At 37.7% G+C, this 22,362-nt stretch overlaps 2 protein-coding genes across 3 annotated transcripts in view; one reads left to right on the top strand and one right to left on the bottom strand.

Annotated features, from left to right (window-relative positions):
- MAGI3 (membrane associated guanylate kinase, WW and PDZ domain containing 3) overlaps nucleotides 1-5,221 on the top strand; it is a 280,854-nt gene extending 275,633 nt beyond the window's left edge. Inside the window, exons 20-21 of one of the 2 annotated variants that reach the window (XM_011933140.1) lie at nucleotides 517-655; nucleotides 2,206-5,221. In XM_011933140.1, coding sequence (XP_011788530.1) covers nucleotides 517-655; nucleotides 2,206-3,326 — 1,260 coding nt within the window. In that variant the 3' untranslated portion in view covers nucleotides 3,327-5,221. Of the gene's footprint in view, nucleotides 1-516; nucleotides 656-1,518 lie in introns of both variants that reach the window. The other variant, XM_011933141.1, reaches the window with a different exon arrangement.
- The window catches only part of PHTF1 (putative homeodomain transcription factor 1), an 84,204-nt gene continuing 64,003 nt past the window's right edge, over nucleotides 2,162-22,362 (bottom strand). The window contains exons 16-20 of the mRNA XM_011933142.1: nucleotides 20,252-20,407; nucleotides 19,142-19,237; nucleotides 17,766-17,891; nucleotides 8,980-9,036; nucleotides 2,162-2,382 (exon numbers count right to left, since the gene is read on the bottom strand). Of these exons, the coding sequence (XP_011788532.1) occupies nucleotides 8,992-9,036; nucleotides 17,766-17,891; nucleotides 19,142-19,237; nucleotides 20,252-20,407 (423 nt within the window). The 3' untranslated portion in view covers nucleotides 2,162-2,382; nucleotides 8,980-8,991. The remainder of the gene's footprint in view (nucleotides 2,383-8,979; nucleotides 9,037-17,765; nucleotides 17,892-19,141; nucleotides 19,238-20,251; nucleotides 20,408-22,362) is intronic.

Genomic DNA, 22,362 nt, shown 5'->3' with positions numbered 1-22,362 from the left:
GTAAGAGGCAGAGCTTGCAGTGAGCCAAGATCGTACCACTGCACTCCAGCCTGGGCGACAGAATGAGACTCCATCTCAAAAAACAACAAAAAGAAAAGAAGAAAACCCTACACAGGAAAGTTTTATATGGCTATTAAAGATTTAGGCATCTTCAAATCAAGAACCAAATTCTAGAATTTGATTAACATTCTAAATTTGATTTTTATAAATTTAGAAAATTCCAAATCTGATTCTAGAATTTGATTCTTGACTTCAAGATGTCCAGATCTTAGTTACTAGCCATATAAAACTTTCCGGTGTAGGATTTTTTGTGAGTAAACCTGGACACTGCCGCTTCCTGTTGTTTGTTATCATCTGTCCTCTCATCAGCTCTCACAGGGCAGCACTGGGTACACGTTAGGTATTTTACAGACGAAAGAACCACTTAGCAAGGTTGAATGGCTCAAGAGCTGACAAAAGCAGAATTTACGAAGGATGCATAGTTTCATATTGTTCCTGTGAATGTTCTCTGTCTAGGTTGGTGACCAGATTGTTGAAATCAATGGGGAACCTACACAAGGAATCACACATACTCGAGCAATTGAGCTCATTCAGGCTGGCGGAAATAAAGTTCTTCTTCTTTTGAGGCCAGGAACTGGCTTGATACCTGACCACAGTAAGTCAAGTAGCCCACTAGTAGCTGAAAAGTTGTATATTATGGAGGGGGGCAGAAGAAAAATGAATATATATTTGCAGAGGATAGATATTTTACTAGTTAATTCAGAGATGAATGCTAGAAACATGAAAAGCTAGTTACATAGCAGAGTTATCATGAACAGTATTAGAAAACAAATGACTTAGGCAGGACTTTCGTTGGAATGGAATGTATTTTAAATTTAGTCAGAAAAAACATAGTTGTTTTTGTAGAGAAATGTGCCTATAAAAAAAGTATATTAGAGGCAAACAATTTAATTATCATAAAAAACATTTTAAATCTCTGCAAAATATCCCAGCTTTTTCCCTTACTTAGCTAATTACACATTACCAACCAATATTTTTATTTCTGTAAAGCAAGATAAGTTTATATTATAATGAATACGTAGCATGAAAACTTTAGGCTTTTCTGGTGACTTGGCAAAAACAAGTTGCTATCACCCTACCTGGAGACACGGAGTTGGACCTGAGACCATGTCTGTCTTGTATTAATGTTAAACTTCCTGGGTTTCCATTGCACGTTTGAAAATATCATGGTATTTGAAAGTCACTGTTTTTTGAGGGCACTATTCTAGAAATAAAGGCAGTACGACACCCACACAGTACTTGCCTCATCTAGCTCCCCACTCCCTGCCCTACCCCCCCCTACCACTTTTGAGGGATAAGTGTAGACATAACCTCCTACAGTAGCCTTCCAGCTTATGATTCTCTGACTGTATTATCTTCCACCATCTGCTTGTAAATCATGCGTTCCCAGTGACATCTTTGCTAACTGCACTGATTGTTTTTTCACATAGTCCTAGGCTTTTTCTCTTCCCTCTTCAGGTTTGGCTCCTTCCGGTCTGTGCTCCTACGTGAAACCCGAGCAACATTAAGGCTTTCAGGGCTTTTCTTGGTCTTTCCTTAAAAAGACTTGGTAAATTTGCATGTCTTGTAAATCACTTTCTTCTTTTGTTTTCTTTTAAATTAAAAATGATGCTATTAAATACATCTATTTCTATCTTCTGCACTTTTCAGTCTCCTTTTGACATTAAATTTGACAGCTTAATGCAAGAGAATTATTTACAAATGCCCATGAGCCTCATTCTGGTTACCACAGTTTGGTTTCCTTTATTAATTAGTGATTTTGCCATATCCTAAACTATATCAATTCATAATAATTAGTGAGCTTCTTGGGCCAGGTAATTTGGTTCAACTTTATAACTTGTAAGTTCTAATTGGACTTTACTAATAGAGAATTTACAGAACATATATTATCTCACTAATTATATGTAATTGGAAAAAAATGAATATTATTTATGTATATAAACAACCTATCCTTCATGTATGAACAGATGTTTATACACATCTGCCTATATTTGTAGAGAGAGATGTTGTAAACATACACAAACTGTATAAAATACAGGCTTTTTAAGCAGTTAGTACAATTCAAATGGCTGTCAAAGTTCAAAACGTACTGTTCCTATTTGTAATTCTAAAACTTAATAATGTTCCATTCAATCACTTTTTTAGGTGATTGGGATATTAATAATCCTTCATCGTCAAATGTGATTTATGATGAACAGTCACCATTACCCCCATCTTCACATTCTGCTTCCATATTTGAAGAGTCTCACGTGCCAGTAATTGAAGAATCTTTAATGAGAGTTCAGATATGTGAAAAGGCAGAAGAATTAAAGGACATTGTGCCTGAAAAGAAAAGCACTTTAAATGAAAATCAACCTGAGATAAAGCATCAGTCTCTTCACCAGAAAAATGTGAGTAAGAGGGATCCACCCAGCAGTCATGGGCATAGTAACAAGAAAAATCTATTAAAAGTAGAAAATGGTGTTACACGAAGAGGTAGATCGGTTAGTCCCAAAAAGCCAGCCAGTCAACATTCAGAGGAACATTTGGATAAGATTCCTAGTCCTCTAAAAAATGACCCCAAAAGAAGACCCAGAGATCGATCCCTCAGCCCCAGCAAAGGGGAAAATAAAAGTTGCCAGGTCAGCACCAAGGCAGGTTCTGGACAAGATCAGTGCAGAAAAAGCAGAGGTCGGTCTGCCAGTCCAAAAAAGCAGCAAAAAATTGAAGGAAGCAAAGCGCCATCAAATGCTGAGGCCAAATTGTTAGAGGGTAAGAGTCGAAGAATAGCAGGCCATATAGGCAATAATGCTGAGCAGATCCCAGATGGGAAGGAAAAATCAGACGTCATCAGGAAAGATGCAAAGCAGAATCAGGTGGAAAAAAGCAGAACAAGGTCTCCAGAGAAAAAAAGCAAAAGAATGGATGAGAAATCTCTTGCATCCAAAAAGACTAATAAGACTACAAGTAAAGAAGTATCTGAAAATGAAAAAGGAAAGAAAGTAACCACAGGAGAAACAAGTTCTAGTAATGATAAAATAGGAGAAAATATCCAGCTATCAGAAAAGAGGCTGAAGCAAGAACCTGAAGAGAAGGTAGTTTCAAACAAAACAGAAGATCACAAAGGGAAAGAACTAGAGGCAGCTGACAAAAACAAAGAGACTGGAAGGTTCAAACCTGAAAGTGGTTCTCCAGTTAAGAAAACACCGATAACTCCAGGGCCCTGGAAGGTGCCAAGTGGAAATAAAGTCACAGGCACTATTGGTATGGCTGAGAAACGGCAGTAACCTTTAGTAGAAAACAAAAACAAGTTGTAATCTTTTCTTACAGCAGCATTTTTCCAGAAAAAGCCTTTTTTTTTTTTTCAGATATTCTGAAGCAGATAAGTACATGTTAATGTGAGCATCAAGTTACCTAGGCTGCATGAAGGGCCTTTAGGACTGCTAAGAACCAACTGTCCCCCTGGCCGGCTGCCCTCCCTCGCACTCAGGAAGGAGCTGCATCCACACGCTCATCTGACCCGCCCTGCTCAGGCTGCCCAGCTCATCTTCATGAGTGTCTGAACAAATGACATATGTTGATATTAACAATGTGGTCACAACTCACTTTGTATTTGTGCCAAGTTATCTGCTGTATCATGTCTGTTTTTATCCTTCTTGTTCAGCTGTTTCCACAGTAATGAAAAAGTTAGGTTTGGCTTGGAAGTTGATGTTCTCAATAGCATGTTGCATGTTTACAGAGAGAAATATGGGAGTCCTTGCAGAAGACGAGACTGTTAACTCATCGTTAAAGATGGCAGTTGTCTTCTAACAGCTACTGACGATGTCCCACTTTAAAAATAAAACCCCCAAACATCACTACTTTAAGGAAAAAAATGTAGTCCAATATTGATGCTTTCTTACAGCTTTTTATTTCAATTTGGCTGGATAAGTTGTTTCAAATAACTGTTAAAAGATATTACTTACAATTGAATGTTCAAAATGAGAAAGTACTTTAAGCGGTAGAGTTCATCTCTTGCTGTGTTATCCAACCTCAATGTATACTTAGAGCATCTCAGGTCACGCTTTTTATTTCACTTATTTAATTATGAAACCATAAAGAAGCATGTGGAAATAGTGTTTATTGCTCTTTGAAGAAAAACCGCCAACAACTATTTCTGGATATTTTGGCTGTACCTACTACTGAAGTCATTAGTCTTTAATACATAATACATATTTGAAAAGTAAAATTATTATATAGATTATGTGAGGGACTTAATCATGAAACCAGTTTCACAGTCCAGGTACCAACTCTTCTGGTAGCAGGTGCACAAGCTTGGATGTTTAGAAACAACCTGTGTAGGGTATGCTGCCCAGCAAGTGAGGACAAATGTGTAGACAGTACTTACTGGATCTTATTTAACTTTTAGCTACATTAACTTTCTTATTTAAAAACAAGAAAGGGAGATTAAACATCTGCTTAGCTTGTACACATTTTCAGAATTCTTTCTTTTTAAAAGTCTAGTTAAAGATGTTTCTTAGAAGTTGGAGACTGTTAACTTCCATAAAATAGATCCAGGTTTTTCAGTTCCCTGAAGCAGCATTCAGTAGCATCTATATAAATAAAGGCACCTTCTGAGAATAGAACTATTCCATGGAGTGTGTGAACACACTTATGTCACCTGGGTTCATCTCGTTGTGAAGCACATTATGTCCAGGTCCTTCCCTCTGGGAGTCTGACTGTGAAACTCTTTAACCCAACAACTGTATTAGCCCCTGTAGATAAGACATGCTTCCCAAAGTGAGATTTTTGAAATCCCCTTTTCATCCAGAACGATATTTACCCACCTATTGTAACTATTCAAATAGAGCAAAATTAGGAGGCTTGATAAATGCTAAGAACTTAGTACCACAGAAATTATTTATTTTCCCTGTAGTCCACAATTAGTGATAACAAATCCTATTTTTGTTAACTGTGACATAACTTTGATGTCATATGTTGTCCTATGTGGTTCTTCCTAAGTAACCTCTGTCCTGATTATATACTGACTTAGCAATGTGGCCTTGGAATGCTGAGCAAAATGTGGATGTACTGGTTGTAAATGTTTATATATTGTACAGTACCTTTATATATACACTTGAGGTTCTGATTAGAGAAAGATCTGTAAATTGCTCGTTATTTTTTATATAGATAAAAAAAAAAAAAAAAAACAGTTCCCGGCCTGCATTTCTGTTACCGTCACATTGGTTCAATGTTGCTTTCTCCTGGTGGAGCGAGGTCCCATCCTAGTCTGAGTCCGCAGATGATTTTGTCCCTCCAAGTAACAAACATTCAAAGCCCTAAAATCAGGAAGATTCTTATAATAATGATTTACCTGTATAGCTACACTTCTTTTATTTATACATAGAGTTTGAAATTGTTTAGAGTTGAATATCATTATACCCATTTTTCATCTTTCATTGTAAAGAAAATAGCTTTGGATAAATAATTTACTACTGAAAATCCTTTCTTACACTGTTGGGGAGAGAAGAAAGTTTCTTACTGGAAATTCAGCTACTAGACATTTATAATGGCTATAGTAACATAAGTCCAGTTACCACAAGGTCACAAAATTCCATTTCAGCAGACTTAACGATCCACATTATCTTTAAAGGTCATTTATTTAGTTTTATTCTTTTAGAATAAAGTGTTTTGATTTAACTCGGTATGAAAAGTGCCTAAAACCTACTTCAAGACCATGGTTAATTTTATACTCTTAAGGTAAAATATAAATTCCCACGTACCACTGCAAGAACTCATAAAAAGTAAACCCACGGCCGGGCACAGTGGCTCATGCCTGTAATCCCAACACTTTGGGAGGCCAATGCAGGCGGATCATTTGAGGTCAGGAGTTCGAGAGCAGCCTAGCCAACATGGCAAAACCCTGTCTCTACTAAAAATACAAAAATTAGCCGGATGTGGTGGCGGGTGCCTGTAATCCCAGCTACTCAGGAGGCTGAGGCAGGAGAATCGTTTGAACCCAGGAGGCGGAGGTTGCAGTGAGCCGAGATCACACCACCGCACTCCAGCCTGGCTGACAGACGAGACTCCATCTCAAACAACAACAACAACAACAACAAAAGTAAACCCAAACTTCTAGTTCCCAGACACCACAGTGAAGATGTGCCATAGCAGAGGCTGCGGAAACTGGCAGTAAAATCGTTTTGTTGTTTTAGTGAACATATTTTCTTACTGGTCACAACAGGGAGAAAAGCTTTGAGATACTATTACATTGTCTCACTAGTGAGATGAGAAGGCTAAGATCCTATGATATTGTCTCCTAGTTACATCAGTCTTGGACCAGGTAGCTTTTGAACAGGGTCAACTCTTATTTCAGAAGTCTTAGACCCAGAAAGGCACTTGGCTTTTTATTCAACATAAGCATACCTTGTTATTTCCCTTTTTAATAGCAAGATTTAAAAGAGAAGTAAATGTAATCATGTAGAAGTAAAACCAAATGCTTTTAAACAGGTAGACAGAGAATTTTATGTTTAATATGTCCACCATTCAAAGAGTAAGGATTTAATAAGGCAAGGAGTATTCAGATTAAACTGTGTAACAGTCTCACTAATGACTTCCAGGAAGCTGTATTTGACACTTAGTCCACAGTGGAGCTAAGGGAACACTGATATAAATAAACTTGTTACAAAATGTGACATTTCAGTCTGGTAAGAGAAATACATCAGAGCAACTTTGTACATCATCATGGCATGCTCCAAGGCCTAAAAACTATTTGTGCTTTTGAAACAATAACATTTATTTATTCAGGTGGCTCTTTTCTGGTTCTATTAGAGTTTATCGGGAATATGATGACTTGTTTAAAGCATGTCATTATTACATGGAATCTATAATCTTTGCTTTTAGCTAGCTGAATTACAACATTGCTAGGCAAGTAGCCTTAAGAATTATAAAGCCAGGCATGGTAGTATACACCTGTAGTCCAAACTACTCAGGAGGCTGAGCTGGGAGGATCACTTGAGCCCAGGAGTTTGAGTCCAGGCTGGATGACACAGTGAGACCCCATCTCAAAAATAAATTTTTTTTTTCCCTTGAGATGAGGTCTCACTCTGCCACCCAGGCTGGAGTGTAGTGGTGCGATCTTGGCTCACTGCAACCTCTGCCTTCTGGGTTCAAGCAATTCTCCCACCTCAGCCTCCCCAGTAGCTAGGACTACAGGCGCGCACTACCACACCTGGCTAATTTTTGTACTTCTTGGTAGAGATGGGTTTTCACCATGTTGGCCAGGCTGGTCTCAAACCCCTGACCTCATGTGATCCGCCCACCTCAGCTTGCCAAAGTGCAGGGATTACAGGTGTGAGCCACTGCGCCCAGCCAAAAAAGAACTTTTTTTTCTTTCTTTTTTTTTTTTAGTAGTATAAGAAGGGAGTATGAAGGCTTATAAAGAGAATTCTGGACAGGCGCGGCGACTCACACCTGTAATTCCAGCACTTTGGGAGGCTGAGGTGGGTGGATCAGGAAGTCAAGAGATCAAGACCATCTTGGCTAACATGGTGAAACCCCATTTCTACTAAAATACAAAAAATTATCCAGGTGTGGTGGCACATGCCTGTAATCCCAGCTACTTGGGAGGCTGAGGCAGGGGAATTGCTTGAAGCCGGGAAGCGGAGGTTGCAGTGAGCTGAGATTGTGGTGCTGCACTCCAGCCTGGTGACAGAGCAAGACTCTGTCTAAAAAAAAAAACAATTCTATTTAATAGAAAACCCTGAATCTTTCTCATTTATACATTAAAATAGGAAAACATAGCCAAGAGCTTTAATTTAGCCTAAACCTGTATTTTGACAAATAATCCTGTGGGTATTTTGCAATATTGCATTCAAGTCAAGCTTAACTATTAGTAAAAATACACAAATCAAGAGACACATTTTGCCATTAATAAAAGATAACTGCCTGGGCATGGTGGCTCACGCCTGTAATCCCAACCCTTTGGGAGGCCAAGGTGGGTGGATCACGAGGTCAGGAGATCGAGACCATCCTGGCTAACACAGTGAAACCCCGTCTCTACTAAAAATACAAAAAATTAGCCAAGCATGGTTGCACACACCTGTAGTCACAGTTATTCAGGAGGCTGAGGCAGGAGAATCGCTTGAACCTGGGAGGTGGAGGTTGCAGTGAGCCAAGATTGCGCCACTGCACTCCAGCCTGGGTGACAGAGTGAGACTCCGTCTCAAAGAAATTAAAAAAAGAAAAAGAAAAGACAACCATTTATTAACTAGAGTAATACCCTATTACACCTTATAGGCTCAGGATATGCTGCAGGAAAGGTACAGAATTATTGCACATTTGTGAAACTCACACTTCACTATTCAACATGGGTCCCCATAACTGCAGGGAGCAACAGATTACTAAACTAGCCAGTACATGAATAGATTAGGTTTAATGAATTAACTTGATATTCCCAAGTGACACACTGGATTTGGGGGAGAGGCTCATCTAGCCTATTATAAGTGTGTAGATCTAAAAGTTTTCAAACATAAATTTCATTAATTTGAAAGGTTATTTTTATACTGCATAGATCCACTTGCTTCTAAATAAAATGAACCTAAAATAAAAACAAACTCATACTTTGTGAGACATCCTGGTATTTAGAATTTTTCTACCTGTCTGAAAGTCAGAACCATACTCCAGTGAGGCAAGTATTTGGTTATTCAACTTCTCAAAGTGTTTATATTATACACGGGTCATACTGTACATATTTAGAAAGTCTGTAGATCAGCGGTCCCCAACCTTTTTGGCACCAGAGAGTGACTTCATGGGAAGCAATTTTCCACAGACCTGGGGGCAGGGGGAGGGGGTGCAGGGAGGCGATGGTTTCAGGATGATTCAAGTGCATTACATTTACTGTGCACTTTATTTCTATTATCATTTCATTATAATATATAATGAAATAATTATACAACTCACCATAATGTAGAATCAGTGGGAGCCCCGAGCTTGTTTTCTTGCAACTAGACGTCCCATCTGGAAGTGACGGGAGACAGTGACAGATCATCAGGCATTAGATTCTCATAAGGAACACGCAGCCTAGATCCTCACATGCACAGTCCACAATAGGGTTCGCGCTCCTCTAAGAATCCAATGCTGCTGCTGATCTGACAGAGCTGGAGCTCAGGTGGTAATGCAAGCAGTGTGAGCAGCTGTAAATACAGATGAAGCTTCACTCTCCCCTGCAGCTTACCTCCTGCTGTTTGGCCAGTGGGGGGTGTGGGTGGCTGGGGACCCCTGCTGCATATTATACACCCATAGCAACTTTCACAGAGAGAATTCTTCCCAACTACAGATTATAAAATTAAGTCAACAGGTATTTTTCTTACCCTTCTATGGTTATTACTATTCCAACTAAATGTATGAATGGCCTAATCTAATTGTTTTTACATCTTAGTTTAATTTCTCAGTAACAAGTAATTAACACCAAAATCGCATTCCTTTTTTGAAATCAAAATAAAAGCCCAAGTTCCTAGAAATTACTATACAGGGATAAACGAAGCACTGAAGGTGGGAGAACCATGAAATTACAGTCAATTCTTGGACAACACAGGTTTGAACGGTGTGGGTCCACTTATATACAGGTTTTTTTTCTGTAAGTATATTGGAAATTTTTTTTGAGATTTGTGACAATTTGAAAAAGCAAACCATGTAGCCTAGAAATATAGAAAAATTAAAATAGTATGTAGATACTAGCCTATTTTATCATTTACTATAAAATACACACAAATCTATTATAAGAAGTTAAAATTTATAAAAACATACAAACACAAACTGGACACAAACTGGCACCATCCACAGTTGAGAGAAATGTAAACAAAGATACAGTATTAAATCATAACTGCATAAAATTAACTGTAGTACATGCTGAGCTACTATAATTATTTTGTAGTTACCTCCTGTTGCTGTTGTGGTGAACTCAAGTGTCGAAAGGTCTGTTTAAAACACCACGTGATGCTAACCATCTCTGTGTGGGCAGTTCATCTCTTCATAAACCGTGGATCACAGTAAAAAGTGATCCCTTGCGGTTCTTGCATATCTTTCGTGGTTAGTGCAATACTGTAAACCTTGAGGACATAAAAACTGCAAGACCCATATGAAGTACCACCAGTGACAGAAGTGCTCCCAAGAAGCACAGAACAGTCATGACATTAGAAGAAAAAGTTGAATTGCTTACATACCGTAGACTGGGGTCTGTGGTTGCCCACCATTTCAAGATAAATGAGTCCAGCATAAGGACCATTGTAAAAAAAGAAAAAAGAAAGAAAAAAAGAAAGAAGGAAAGAGAAAGGAAAGCAAAAAGAAAAGAAAACTCATGAAGCTTTTGCTGCTGTTATGCCACCAGGCATGAAAACCTTGCACTTTTTGTGAAACAGCTTTTTAACTTGCATTTAAAATGCAGCTTCATGTGAGTACAGGAGTGCTCTAAGGCAGATCTATAGATTCCAATGTGATTCAAGAAAAAGCAAAGTCATATGACAATTTAAAGCAAAAGGAAAGTAGATTTGCTAAGAAGCAGCAGACAAGTTCACAGATGCCATTCAGAAGTTAAATGAGAAGAAAAGAAATCTGCCGTAACAGGGTTTTAATGCAGTAGAAAGTGCCTATTCTGGGAAACAATGCCACAAAGGAAATTTATTAGAAAGAGAAGCAAGCACCATGATTTAGGCAGGAAAGGATAAGCTGACACTGTGCAAATGCTGTTGTGTTTGCGATCAGGACTACACATATCTGTAAAGCTGCTAACCCCCGAGCCTTGAAGAAAAAATAAAAATAAAAAACATCAGCTGCCAGTCTTTTGGTTGTATACCAAGAAGTCCTAGACAATGAGAACCCTTTTTCTGGATTGGTTCTGTCAATGCTTTGTCCCTAAAGTCAGGAAGTACCTTGCTAGTAAGACACTACCTTTTAAAGTTCTTTTGATACTGGAGAATGCCCCTGACCACCTAAAACCCCATAAATTCAACACCACGGCAATGGAGTGGTCTCTTTTAGATCTATTACACACAGTACTCTGGAAAGGACTGTCAATGCTGTGAAAGAGAAGCCCAAGAGAGAACATTATGCAAGTCTGGAAGGAATGATTATGCCATGTCACTGAAGATGCCATCATTGTTACAGAAAAAGCCGTGAAAGCCAATAAGCCCAAAACACTAAATTCCGGCTGGAGAAAACTGTGCAGATATTGTCATTACTTCATCGGATTTACAAAAGAGTCAGTCAAGGAAATCGTGAAAGAGAGTGTGGATGTGGCAAAAAGGTGGGGTGTGAAGGGTTTCAAGAGAAATTCAAGAGCTAATAAACACCACATCACAGGAATTAACAGATGACTTGTTGATGGAGATGAGTGATTCCAAAGCAGTGCAAGATGATAAGGAAGAAAACTTAGAAGCAATGCCAAAGAACAAGCTGATGTAAGACAATCTGGCAGAAGGGTTCCAATTATTCAAGGCTGCTTTTGACTTCTTTTACAACATGGACTCTTCTATGATATGGACACTGAAACTAAAGCAAACAGTAGAAGGATTGGTACTATATAGAAACATTTTTAGAGAAATGAAAAAAGCAAAAAGTCAGACAAATTAAAATGTATTTCTGTAGAGTTAGACCAAGTGTGACTGCCTCTTGTGCTTCCCCTTCCACCTCTGCCACCCCGAGTCAGCAAGACCAACCCCTCCTCTTCCTCCTCAGTCTACTCAATGTGAAGATGACAAAGAGGAAGACTTTCATGATGATCCACTTGGACTTAGTGAAGAGGAAATACGTTTTCTCTTTCTTAGGATTTTCTTTATAACATTTACCTTTTTTCTAGCTCACTTTTAGAATACAGTGTATAATACAAATAACATACAAAATGTGTTGATTGTTTGTGTTACTGGCAAGACTCCCAGTCAACTGTAGGCTATTAAGTTTTGGGGGCATCAAAGTTATACATGAATTTTCGACAGACCAGGAGGATGATGCCCCTAACCCCTGCATTGTTCAAGAATCAAATGTACAACCCTCTATCCTAACAGAAAAAAAACTACATGAATGAATGGTAAATTACTTGAGGTCTATTCTTCATTCAACACATTTTTATTGAAGACCTATTATATGTTCTGGGGACAAGAAAAAGTCTCTGCCTTCAAGGGACCTTACACTCTAGTGGGAAAGGAGACAGACAGTCAAAAAATAAACACGACAAAATTGTGGTAAGTGCCATGAAGGAAATTAACAAGGCGATATAACTGATAATGGATAAAATGGGTAACTACTTTAATTAGGGTCATGAGAGAAGGCCCTCTAAGGAACTGACAGCTGACAGCTGAGAGATAAGCAGCAGCCAGCCAGAGATGAACCTAAGAAAATATATTCCAGGCAGATGAAACAAGCTTGCACAAGCCTGATATGAGAAAGAATAATAGAAGAGCAGAATAATAGAATAATTGGAATAATAGACGAGCAGAGGGAGGTCAGCGTGGTGGTGAGGTAAAGGAGTGAGGCTGTAAAGGAAGTGAAGCTAGAAAGCAAGGCAAGCATGATAATGAAGGGCCTTGGAGGCCACCAAAGTGAAAGCCAGGAAAGGTTTAGTAGGAACAATGTTAGTTTCCAAATTTTGAAGCTCATTCATGTGGCTATGAAAACCCAACTGTAGGAGACAAGAATGGAAACAGATCAGTGGGTCACACAGTGGTCCAGGTGAGAGTGAAGGAGGCTTAACCTAGTAGCTGTGGAAATGCAGAACTGGCACGACATGGTAGTAGATTAGACATGGAGCTTTCGGCCTGAGCAACTGGAGAAACTCACTTACTAAGGTAATGAAGAGTTGTCTTACTCTTCAAATTTCAAACAACTGAAAAACAATTTTAAAAATACGAAAAAATGGATTTTAGATATTAGACACCAGGCAGCACAGGATAGTAGAATTAAACAAAGTGAGTCCCATAATTGCTCCAAGATTATTGCATTCAAGCAGTTTTACAAGGAGGCAGTTTCTAGGCTGTGGTGCAAAAAGGGAGAACCCAAAAAGAACCAAGCAGTCTTGCTGAGTTGAGGAGACCGAATTGAGAATTTGGGGAAGGCCTGGGGTCTAGAATTTATAGGTAGGAGTACCAGAGAGAATGCAGCTACACAGAGAAGGGAGAGTTCCAGAGACATGCAGAGGGCTCCTTTCAAGTCTTTGGCTGAATATTGATCAGCACAAGCATATGAGGGAATACCCAAGAACAGGTTAAGAACCTTCAAGAAGCAGGCAGAAAAATTCCAGAAGTTCACACAAGTCTGGGAATAGTTCATGTTACTACAGCCAAAGAAAAAACCTCATAATGAACAGAGCATCAGGTAAAGTACTCAGAAGGATATTGCTTCAGTGAATGGAGAAAAACTAAAGGCTGCTCTTGCCCACCTAACAAAGCTTAAAAGCAAGCCTTGAAATAATCAGACTGTTTCCAATAACTTTACAGTGTTCCAAAACAAAGTCTCAAGAATACTTATGTATGTATGTATGTATGTATGTATGTATGTATGTATGTATTTATTTATTTATTTATTTATTTATTTGAGAAGGAGTCTCGCTCTGTCCCCCTGGCTGGAGGGCAGTGGCGCGATCTCGGCTCACTGCAAACTCTGCCTCCCGGGTTTACGCCATTCTCCTGCCTCAGCCTCCCGAGTAGCTGGGACTACAGGCACCCGCAACCGCGCCCGGCTAATTTTTTGTATTTTTGGTAGAGACGGGGTTTCACCGTGGTCTCGATCTCCTGACCTTGTGATCCACCCGCCTTGGCCTCCCAAAGTGCTGGGATTACAGGCGTGAGCCACCGCGCCCGGCCAAGAATATTTTGACTACCAAGAAGAATACATACATACACACAAACACCAACAGTACAAAATTCATAGCCAATAAAAAATTACCAGGAATGCAAAACAACAGGAAGATGACCCAAAATGGGGGTGGGGGGGAAATGACACAATAAGTGTTTTAATATCCTTATATACTATTCCTATTATAAATGTATTATGTTACATGAGGTAGAGAAAAGAATACTCATGTTAAAGAGAGACATGGAAGATATAAAAAAGACCAAAATCAAACTTCTAGAGATGAAAAATGCATAGGATGGGATTAATAGCAAATTAGTGCAAAAAAAGCAAACTTGAAGGCACAGCAAATGAAATCATCCAAAATTAAAACAAACATAAGGCTGGACAAACATATAAAGCATCAGTGAGTTGAGGAACAACTTCAAGCAGTCTAATATACATGTAAATTTGAGTCCCAGAAGGAAGTAGGTAAGAGTAGACTATAGAAAATTTATTTTAAGGAATAGCAAAAATGTTTCCAAATTGTATATGAAAATAGAAAACTCTATATAAAATAATATGAAAATTATAAACCCACAGATCCAATAAGTTCAACAAACCCCAAGCACAGAACACATGAAGAAAACTAAACTAATGTATACTATAATTGAATTGCACAAATTCAATGGTAAAGATAAAAATCTTAAAAGTAGCCAGAGTTAAAAAAAAAAAGACACTTACAGAGGAGCAAAGATTAGAGTGACTGTAGACTTCTTGTCAGAAACAATGCAACCCAGGAGGTAACAGCACAACCACATCTTTAAACCTAGAATTTTATACCCAGCAAAAGTATCTTTCAAATATAAAGATTCAAAATCTTTTTCAATAGGGTAGGCCTATACACCTTGCTAAAAGGATTTTGGATTTTCATCTTCAAAGTGCTAGTAAGCTACTAATGGATTCTAAATGATGAGACTTACATTTCAGGAAAGACATATTACACTTTTGAGATGAGTGGGTTAGGCATGGGGGAAAGATGAGTCAAGCATACATAAGAGCAGAGATAGCAGAAACTTGTTCAAAAAACAAAGGATGCTGACTTAAGAGCAATGGCAGTGGGGAGGAAGAAAAGTGGACTGATCAGAAAGATATCTAGAAGATAATTATTCAAAGACTTGGTGATTGATTGGATGTGAGGTACAAGGAAGAAAAATGAGTTAAGAATCATTCCTAAGTTACTGATATGATTAACTATACTTACATATAATTTTACCCACCTGAAAAATAATTTAAACCAATATACACCATCAAAACCACAACTGAAGCAATCCACACAAGTGAATTAATATACTCTAAACACTGCTTTTAAACTAAGAATTCACTGTGTAAAAGTTGTACATAAAAATAGAACAGCATTTTTGTAGAAGAAAAAGATGAAGGCATCAGTTTTCATTTGAAATCTGCAGTGAGCTCAATTTTGGATTTGAGATTACTGCTACTGTTCCCTATGGAAATAGTAAAAGCATGGTTTCTATGAGCCATCTGTTGAGATGCTGAAGTGCTTCTACATAACACTTCCTTCTAAAGGTAGATCACTATAATGGAGTTTTACCATTTAAAAATTATAACTCATGTATAAAAGGTTGCATATTTTTGGTAATCAACTTCTAGTTCAGCAACCTTGCTTTCTATGTTTCTATCTTCGCAGGAATTATCAGTGAGATATTTTTTAAAGGACTTTAAATAGTAACATATTTATTGTAGATTTGCTAAGTATTAAATACTTTACACTGTGCAAGTACCTTACATGATAACCTCATTTAATCTTAACAACCCTATTACGTAGTTATTATCCCCACTTGTAGTTATTATTCCCATAAATGGGTTAACAAGTGAGGAAATTATATACAAAGAGCTAATAAGTGGCAGGGCCAAAGATTTGAACTCAGAAAAGTCTGACCTCAATCCCTGGACTCTTCAGAAATCCACCTCTAAACCTCACAAATCTTCCTGCTTATTAGAAAATATGCAACTGATACTCTGATTTTGAATGAATACATGCTTTACATGTAATAACCAAGTTTCTAAATTATGTTTATTTAAAAGTTCACAAAACCTTATCATTAAAATGTTCCAGTTTTCAATTTGCCTCAAGAGATTCTTCAAAATTAGCCAGGTGTGGTGGTGGGCACCTGTAATCCCAGCTACTCAGGAGGCTGAGGCAGGAGAATCACTTGAACCCAGGAGGTGGAAGTTGCAGTGAGCCAAGATGGTGGCACTGCACTCCAGCCTGGGCAACACAGTGAAATTCTGTCTCAAAAAAGGAAAAAAAAAAAAGAGATTCTTCAAAGTAGGTAACTTAATGAGCAAGAATTATAAGTAGACTATTAGAGCTTTCATTAACATATGCATATGCATGTGTATAACAGGATGCTGCATTACAGAATCTATATCATCAGAGGCATGGCATGGTCGATTATAGACACTGAGGACCTGAAAATGTACTGAGGGTTTAATACATTAAGTTGCACAACAGATAAACTATCAATGATCCTTGTGACAGGACACATAGCACTGTGTTAGGAACCACAACTCAGATGATCTATACGGAAACCATGCTTCCATGGCTTCCACATAGAACATGGGAACCATGTTGTATGATGGAAATGGATGAGTAGGCATATACTTAAATTTTTCATGCTGAATTTCATGGCATATTGTGTGCATGCATCGTTCACCAACAACTATACAGTTATCAGGATTAACTCAAAATTGTAAACTAACAAAACATTTATCCACAGTTCAACAAAAACTCACAGTTTAAGTTATTTTTCTTCCTTCAACAACAAAGAAAACCTAGAAACTGAAAGTCTCCAGTAAAGTTCTTTTATTTGGATTTAACCTAAAATAGTTTGATCTCTCTTTGATAGAGAAATGAAATCTCCAATTCCATAGACTATAATGTAAAAATATTGAATTTGCATATTTCCAATAAAAGATATTTGCTTCATGCTTTGGGCATCTACCATAGTTGCCCAAAAGACTATGGCCAGTAAACGTAACTGTCACAGTACAGAAGTGCACATAATAAATTTACTAACTTACAAAATTATCCTTGTGTTACCAAAACACAGTGTCTTTAGTCGGCTGACTATTCATGTTGCTTGAAAAGCATGAAAATACAGGTTTTTAGCATGCACGCCCAGTTGGAAAAGGACTTGTTCCTCTGGAAACACCATTCATTCGCTTTGGCAGAGCTGAGAGCACCTGTGCATGTGAACAAGCAGGTGGGTATCTCACTGGTTTCTGCAGTCATCTCTTTCCTTGATAGGTAAGTTTTGATACCAGTCAGGGGAGAGTCCAGGCATTTAACTCAGCTTATGATTTAATTTTCCACAGCTAAGAAAACAAAATCACCAAAATAAGTTAGTTCTAGGAAAACCAGGTGGGATTTATAGGTACACTCACATGACTGTAAACAAAGAATCCTTTATAAAAGAAGAAAACGTATCAAGTCTGGCAATAGCAACCATAGAACATCATAGAGAAAAAACATTTAAAACTTCCAGGATCAAAAATAATACAATGCAGTTCATGAACTGGTTTTCATTCATTCTACCTCTGTACATTTCCCAGGATAAGAGTAAGACCGTTACCCAGCTCAAGCTATTAAACTGATGTGAAATTCAAACTTGATTTTTTTTGTTCCATTCAAGAGCACTGTCTGTTATACTTGTGTAAAATGAGAACACCAAAGCTTTGAAAGAAAAGCCTGTGGACCACCAATCAAAATGCCTATTTCTTTACCTCAAGAGTTATTTCCATGCTAGAAACACACACACACACACACGTGTGAAGAACACAGATTTCTGTACATAGTAATTTTTAATACTAAGATGCTACAGAGTGGTGGGGATACTTACTCTTATATTAAATCCCAGAAGATCACTTATAACACCTGAGACAGCAGAAAGGATAACTACTCTTGTGATATTGTAGATTAAGGGATTCATTGTCAGTCCATAGAGTCTAAATGGTGTGTCTAGCTCCTACAAAAAACATCAAAGAATTGAAATGAGATACATGTTTTCTCATAGCCACTCAGTGGCTTCTTGCTGTGTTTTTGTCTTGGGTGTAGATGAATGCTTAAGGGCTGCCTTTCTTTAATATTCAAAGAGCTACCTTCAAAACATCCATAACATGTTCTCACCTACTTTTCTACTAAGATTTTTTAGGTGAATTTGAGCAATATGTCATTTGTGGTTTAAAATATATAAAATATGATAGATATCAGCAATCATCAGAACCCAGGTAACAAAATTGGAAATTTTTTCATAGTAGTTATTAACCCAAAATCATCAGGTCAGCATTTTGAATCTACACAGCCTAGCATCTATCTCTTACTGGGTTCTGAGAAGTAAAACATTAATTAATTTATTAAAACAGGCTAACTCACTTTATTTTTCTGGTATAAAACCACCATATGGTGGCCACAGCTAGAGCCTGGGTCCTCTACATGGAAACTCTGGTATGGGTCTTTAGGCCATAGTCAGTGAATTCCGGATAGGGAGACTTGTTGAACGTGTCTCTTTCCAGAGGTTGGGGGTGAAACAGCCGTAGGTATTGGAGATGGCATCAACGATGCCCTTGGCAAAATTGGCCAGGGTAGCAGCGCAGTCCCCAAAGTGCAGCAATGGTGGGTATCCACCATCAGCAGCAGGTTCTTGAGCACAGGGGCTAAGATGCTACCAATGCCTCTGGAGGCAAGGATGAGGCCACCAGGACAGAGATGCAGGCTGCCAGTCACCTTGCAAGGGTAGTGTGAGTATGGGGCTTGCTAATCTTGTTCCCCCAGTAGCCTCCTCACACAGGGAGGATAAAGAGCTTGACCATGATTATAGCCCCATGGATGGTGCTGGCTACCTCCGTGGAGCACTAACACCCAGAACAACATAGCCACTGTAGTCCTCGATGATGACAAATGCCTTGAACCTGGTCCTTGATGCACAGGGAGAAGAGGCGTATCTCCTCCAGGGGCTTGATCTTCATGTCCTTGACCAGACGGCCCAACTTGGTGATGGGAAGCCACTCTTTGTCCTTAACCTTGCCTCCAGGAGCTCTGTGACCTCAGCTCTGGTCCTAACCACCACTGTGACCCCTACCCCTAATGCCACTGTGGAAGAGTCCACTTCCAGGACTCCTCCCAACCCAAGGTATCATCTGCCATTTAACGTTTTCTCAGAGAAGAGACTGATTTAACTTAAATGATAGTAAAAGTGTATCACAGCCTATGACTTACTTTCAACAACTTGGTGGACAGCTTTAATACATTGTTTACTAGAGTAAGCTGTTCTTTCTTATTTGGCTTTTTTTCCATCTTAAGATATAAATTAATCTAAGGGAAGGAATAGAAATTAAGGTAAATTTCTTAGAAAAAAATATATGTATACTGCATAAAATCTGGCATATTTCAAAGGTCATGTTTTCAAGTAAAATAAATTTTGAAATTCCAATAACTATTGATACAGAGAAAATATGTCATGTACTCTAGCCCCCAGCCCTGATCAGTCTCATTCTGGCAAAGAAAAACTACTTAGTGATGAAAAAATAATTAATGATGAAGCAATTTAAATATCAAAACAATGAAAATTTTTAATATTACTTGCAATATAACATAATTAGCACATAAGCACCTTGAGTTCAAAATCTATATCTTATTCATCTCACTATCCCCCTAGATAATCTAACATCCTCATTAAACATGGAAGAAGATAGCTCCTTTTACTTTACTAATTCCTTATATTTTGCCTTGTATGAAGAATTCTCCAGTATGATTCTAAGACAAAAAAAAAAAACAAAAAACAAAAATGAATGATAAATGTTTTTATTCAGTTCATGGAAAAATTGAAATTTTTAAAAACAAAATTACAAAAAAAAAAAACACTTTATACTACTCTATTTACAAGAGATATTTCTCAATCTTAGTATCTATTCACATACTGAAAACCAAGTATTTTCCAAACATTGAATAATGTATTCTATGTCTGATACAGAAGAATTCAAGAAGCTTATTATACATGCTAAATGACACGTACTCTAAAGATCTAATACTTGACATAGAGTATGAGATTAAAAGCATGCTCCATTACCACCAATAAAAATCTCTCTATAGTATACAAAGTCTTTTCAATCCATTGTGCTTAATTCTCACAATCCTGGGAGCAAGAGGAGATATTATATCCATTTTATTAGGGATAAGCAACTACAGAGCAGCAAAAGTGACTTGTGAGGTCCTTTAACTAGAATGTGATAGCTAGACAGTGATTAAACCCTGAATCCTCTGCAGGGACCTTACAGTGTATTATGCTACCCCTAACCACTAAACCCAATTGACAGGACTGATCAATACCTGTTCTGTAAGTAATATCGAAACATTGCTGTATTTCTTATTGGTTTCAGACCCCAATGAGGCCAGACGCAATAAGAAAAGTAGTAAAGCTGTTTCCCAGATCAAAAACTCCCAGTTATAAGCATCATTCAGGAACGTTTTGTGTCCTTGGAGAACCTATATAAAGGATCAAAAAAAAAGTTAAGTTTTTCATTTACCTTAAAATCATATAATTACTTTTACTCTGTCAATTTAAGAACACTTCCAAAAATCCAATATTTTAATACTCAAAGCAGAAGAGCTTTAATACTCAAAGTATTACCTACTTATTTAATCATTATGTATTTCTTTAAGTTTTCTAGATTTTCTCCTTTAGCAAGGGTCTAGAAGTAACAAAGAAGGAAAATACCACAAATAAAATAAGACAAATGCATTTGCAACTACTATCTATCAGTGTGTCCACTCACAACGATATGGCAACCATTATTCAAAGTAATAACTTTGCATTATGTCAAGTGAGGTCCCTAAAACATGTGGCTCATCCCACTGGTATGACTAGAAAGTCCTAACGATCAGTTCTTTATTCTGTTTTAGGCTCCAAATAACAATAGCAGCAGCAACTATGTGTCAAATTTTCTGGTAAAAGGTTTTTGTTTTTAAATTTGTTGATTTAAAAGTAAAGAAATTTACTCAAACAAGCCCAAAGTAAGATGGAATTTACTGAAAAACATACAGATAATGCTCACAGAAACCTTGTGAAAAACAGGAAGTCACCAAGCAGCTGCCCTCTCCATCTCGCTTCCCCCAGGGCTAGATGGTAGGCTCCCATCTCCACTCCTCTTAGCCAGCTCCACTGCCTTACAAGACCTTTGTTTTCTGCCTCCCCACTGAGTTTGACTCATATTAGCTTTGGCTTGTCATGGCACCCTAGCAGCAGACTTCTCAAGATAAAATGTGGAAATCAGAAAGCAATAGAATCCTAAAAGTGCTGAAAGGAAATAACTGGCAACCTGGAATTCGATTCCTGGTAAAAAAAAATATATATTCAAAAGTGAAAGTGATAAAATATATTTTCAAACAAGCAAAAACTGAGGGAATTCATCACCAGCAGACTGTCACTAAAATAAATACTAAAGAAGTTACTCAGGCAGGAGGAAAATGATCCCTGAGAGAAACACAGAAATTCAGAAAATAATAAAAAGCAATGGAAAAGGTAAATATGTGAGTAAATATAAATGATTAATTACACAAAACAATAATAATTACATCTTGTGATTTTAAAATATATGTAAAATTAAGGTGAAGGACAATAATACAAAAGGTGAAAAAGTAAATGGGATGAACTGTTCTAAGGGCCTAGCACTATCAAGAGAGTGATAATCGTTTTATTAAACTATAAAAAATTAAGCATGCATGTTGTAATCTCTTTACTACATAAAACAATAGTAAAATAATATATAACAATAGGATTAAGTGGAATATTTAAAAATATTTGGTTAATAAAAAGATGACAAGAGGAGTGAAAAAGGAAAATTAGCAGGTAGCAAAAGTAAGAACCAAATATATTTGTGGTTATAGTAATAACATTAAGTTTAAATGGGCCAGACACTCCAAAATCTAAGACTGTGAGGATGGATTAAAAACCAAGCAACCCAACTGGGCACAGTGTCTCATGCCTATAATCCCAGCACTCTTGGAGGCGGAAGCAGGAGGATCCCTTGAAGTCAGGAGTTCAAGGCCAGCCTGGGGAACAAATCCAGACTCCACTTCTACAAAAAATTAAAAAATTAGCCAGGCTAGGTAGCATGTGCTTGTAGTCCCAGCTACCAAAAATAAAAAAAAAAAAGGAGGAGGAATGAACAAACACCAAGCAACCATAAGAGGACATGCTGATTATGAGAGACACAACTAAAATATGAGAAAAAAGAATAAAAACAGGTAGACAAAGATATAACATGAAGAAATGAATCAAGACAGCTGGTGCAATGAAATTAACATCAAATCAATAAGAAACATTACAAAGAGAGACATTTTGTAGGGTCATGAAAGGCAAAGCCTGACATTTTTCCAGATTAAAGGAGACTAGAGACATGACAATTAAATGCAATATGTAATTCTGAATTGGATCCTGG

The sequence above is a fragment of the Colobus angolensis genome, unplaced genomic scaffold, assembly GCF_000951035.1.
Source record: "Colobus angolensis palliatus isolate OR3802 unplaced genomic scaffold, Cang.pa_1.0 Scaffold124, whole genome shotgun sequence".
Classification (NCBI taxonomy): Eukaryota; Metazoa; Chordata; class Mammalia; order Primates; family Cercopithecidae; genus Colobus; species Colobus angolensis.
Note: the sequence above shows the minus strand (reverse complement) of the source record. Positions and strands in the feature narration are given on the sequence as shown.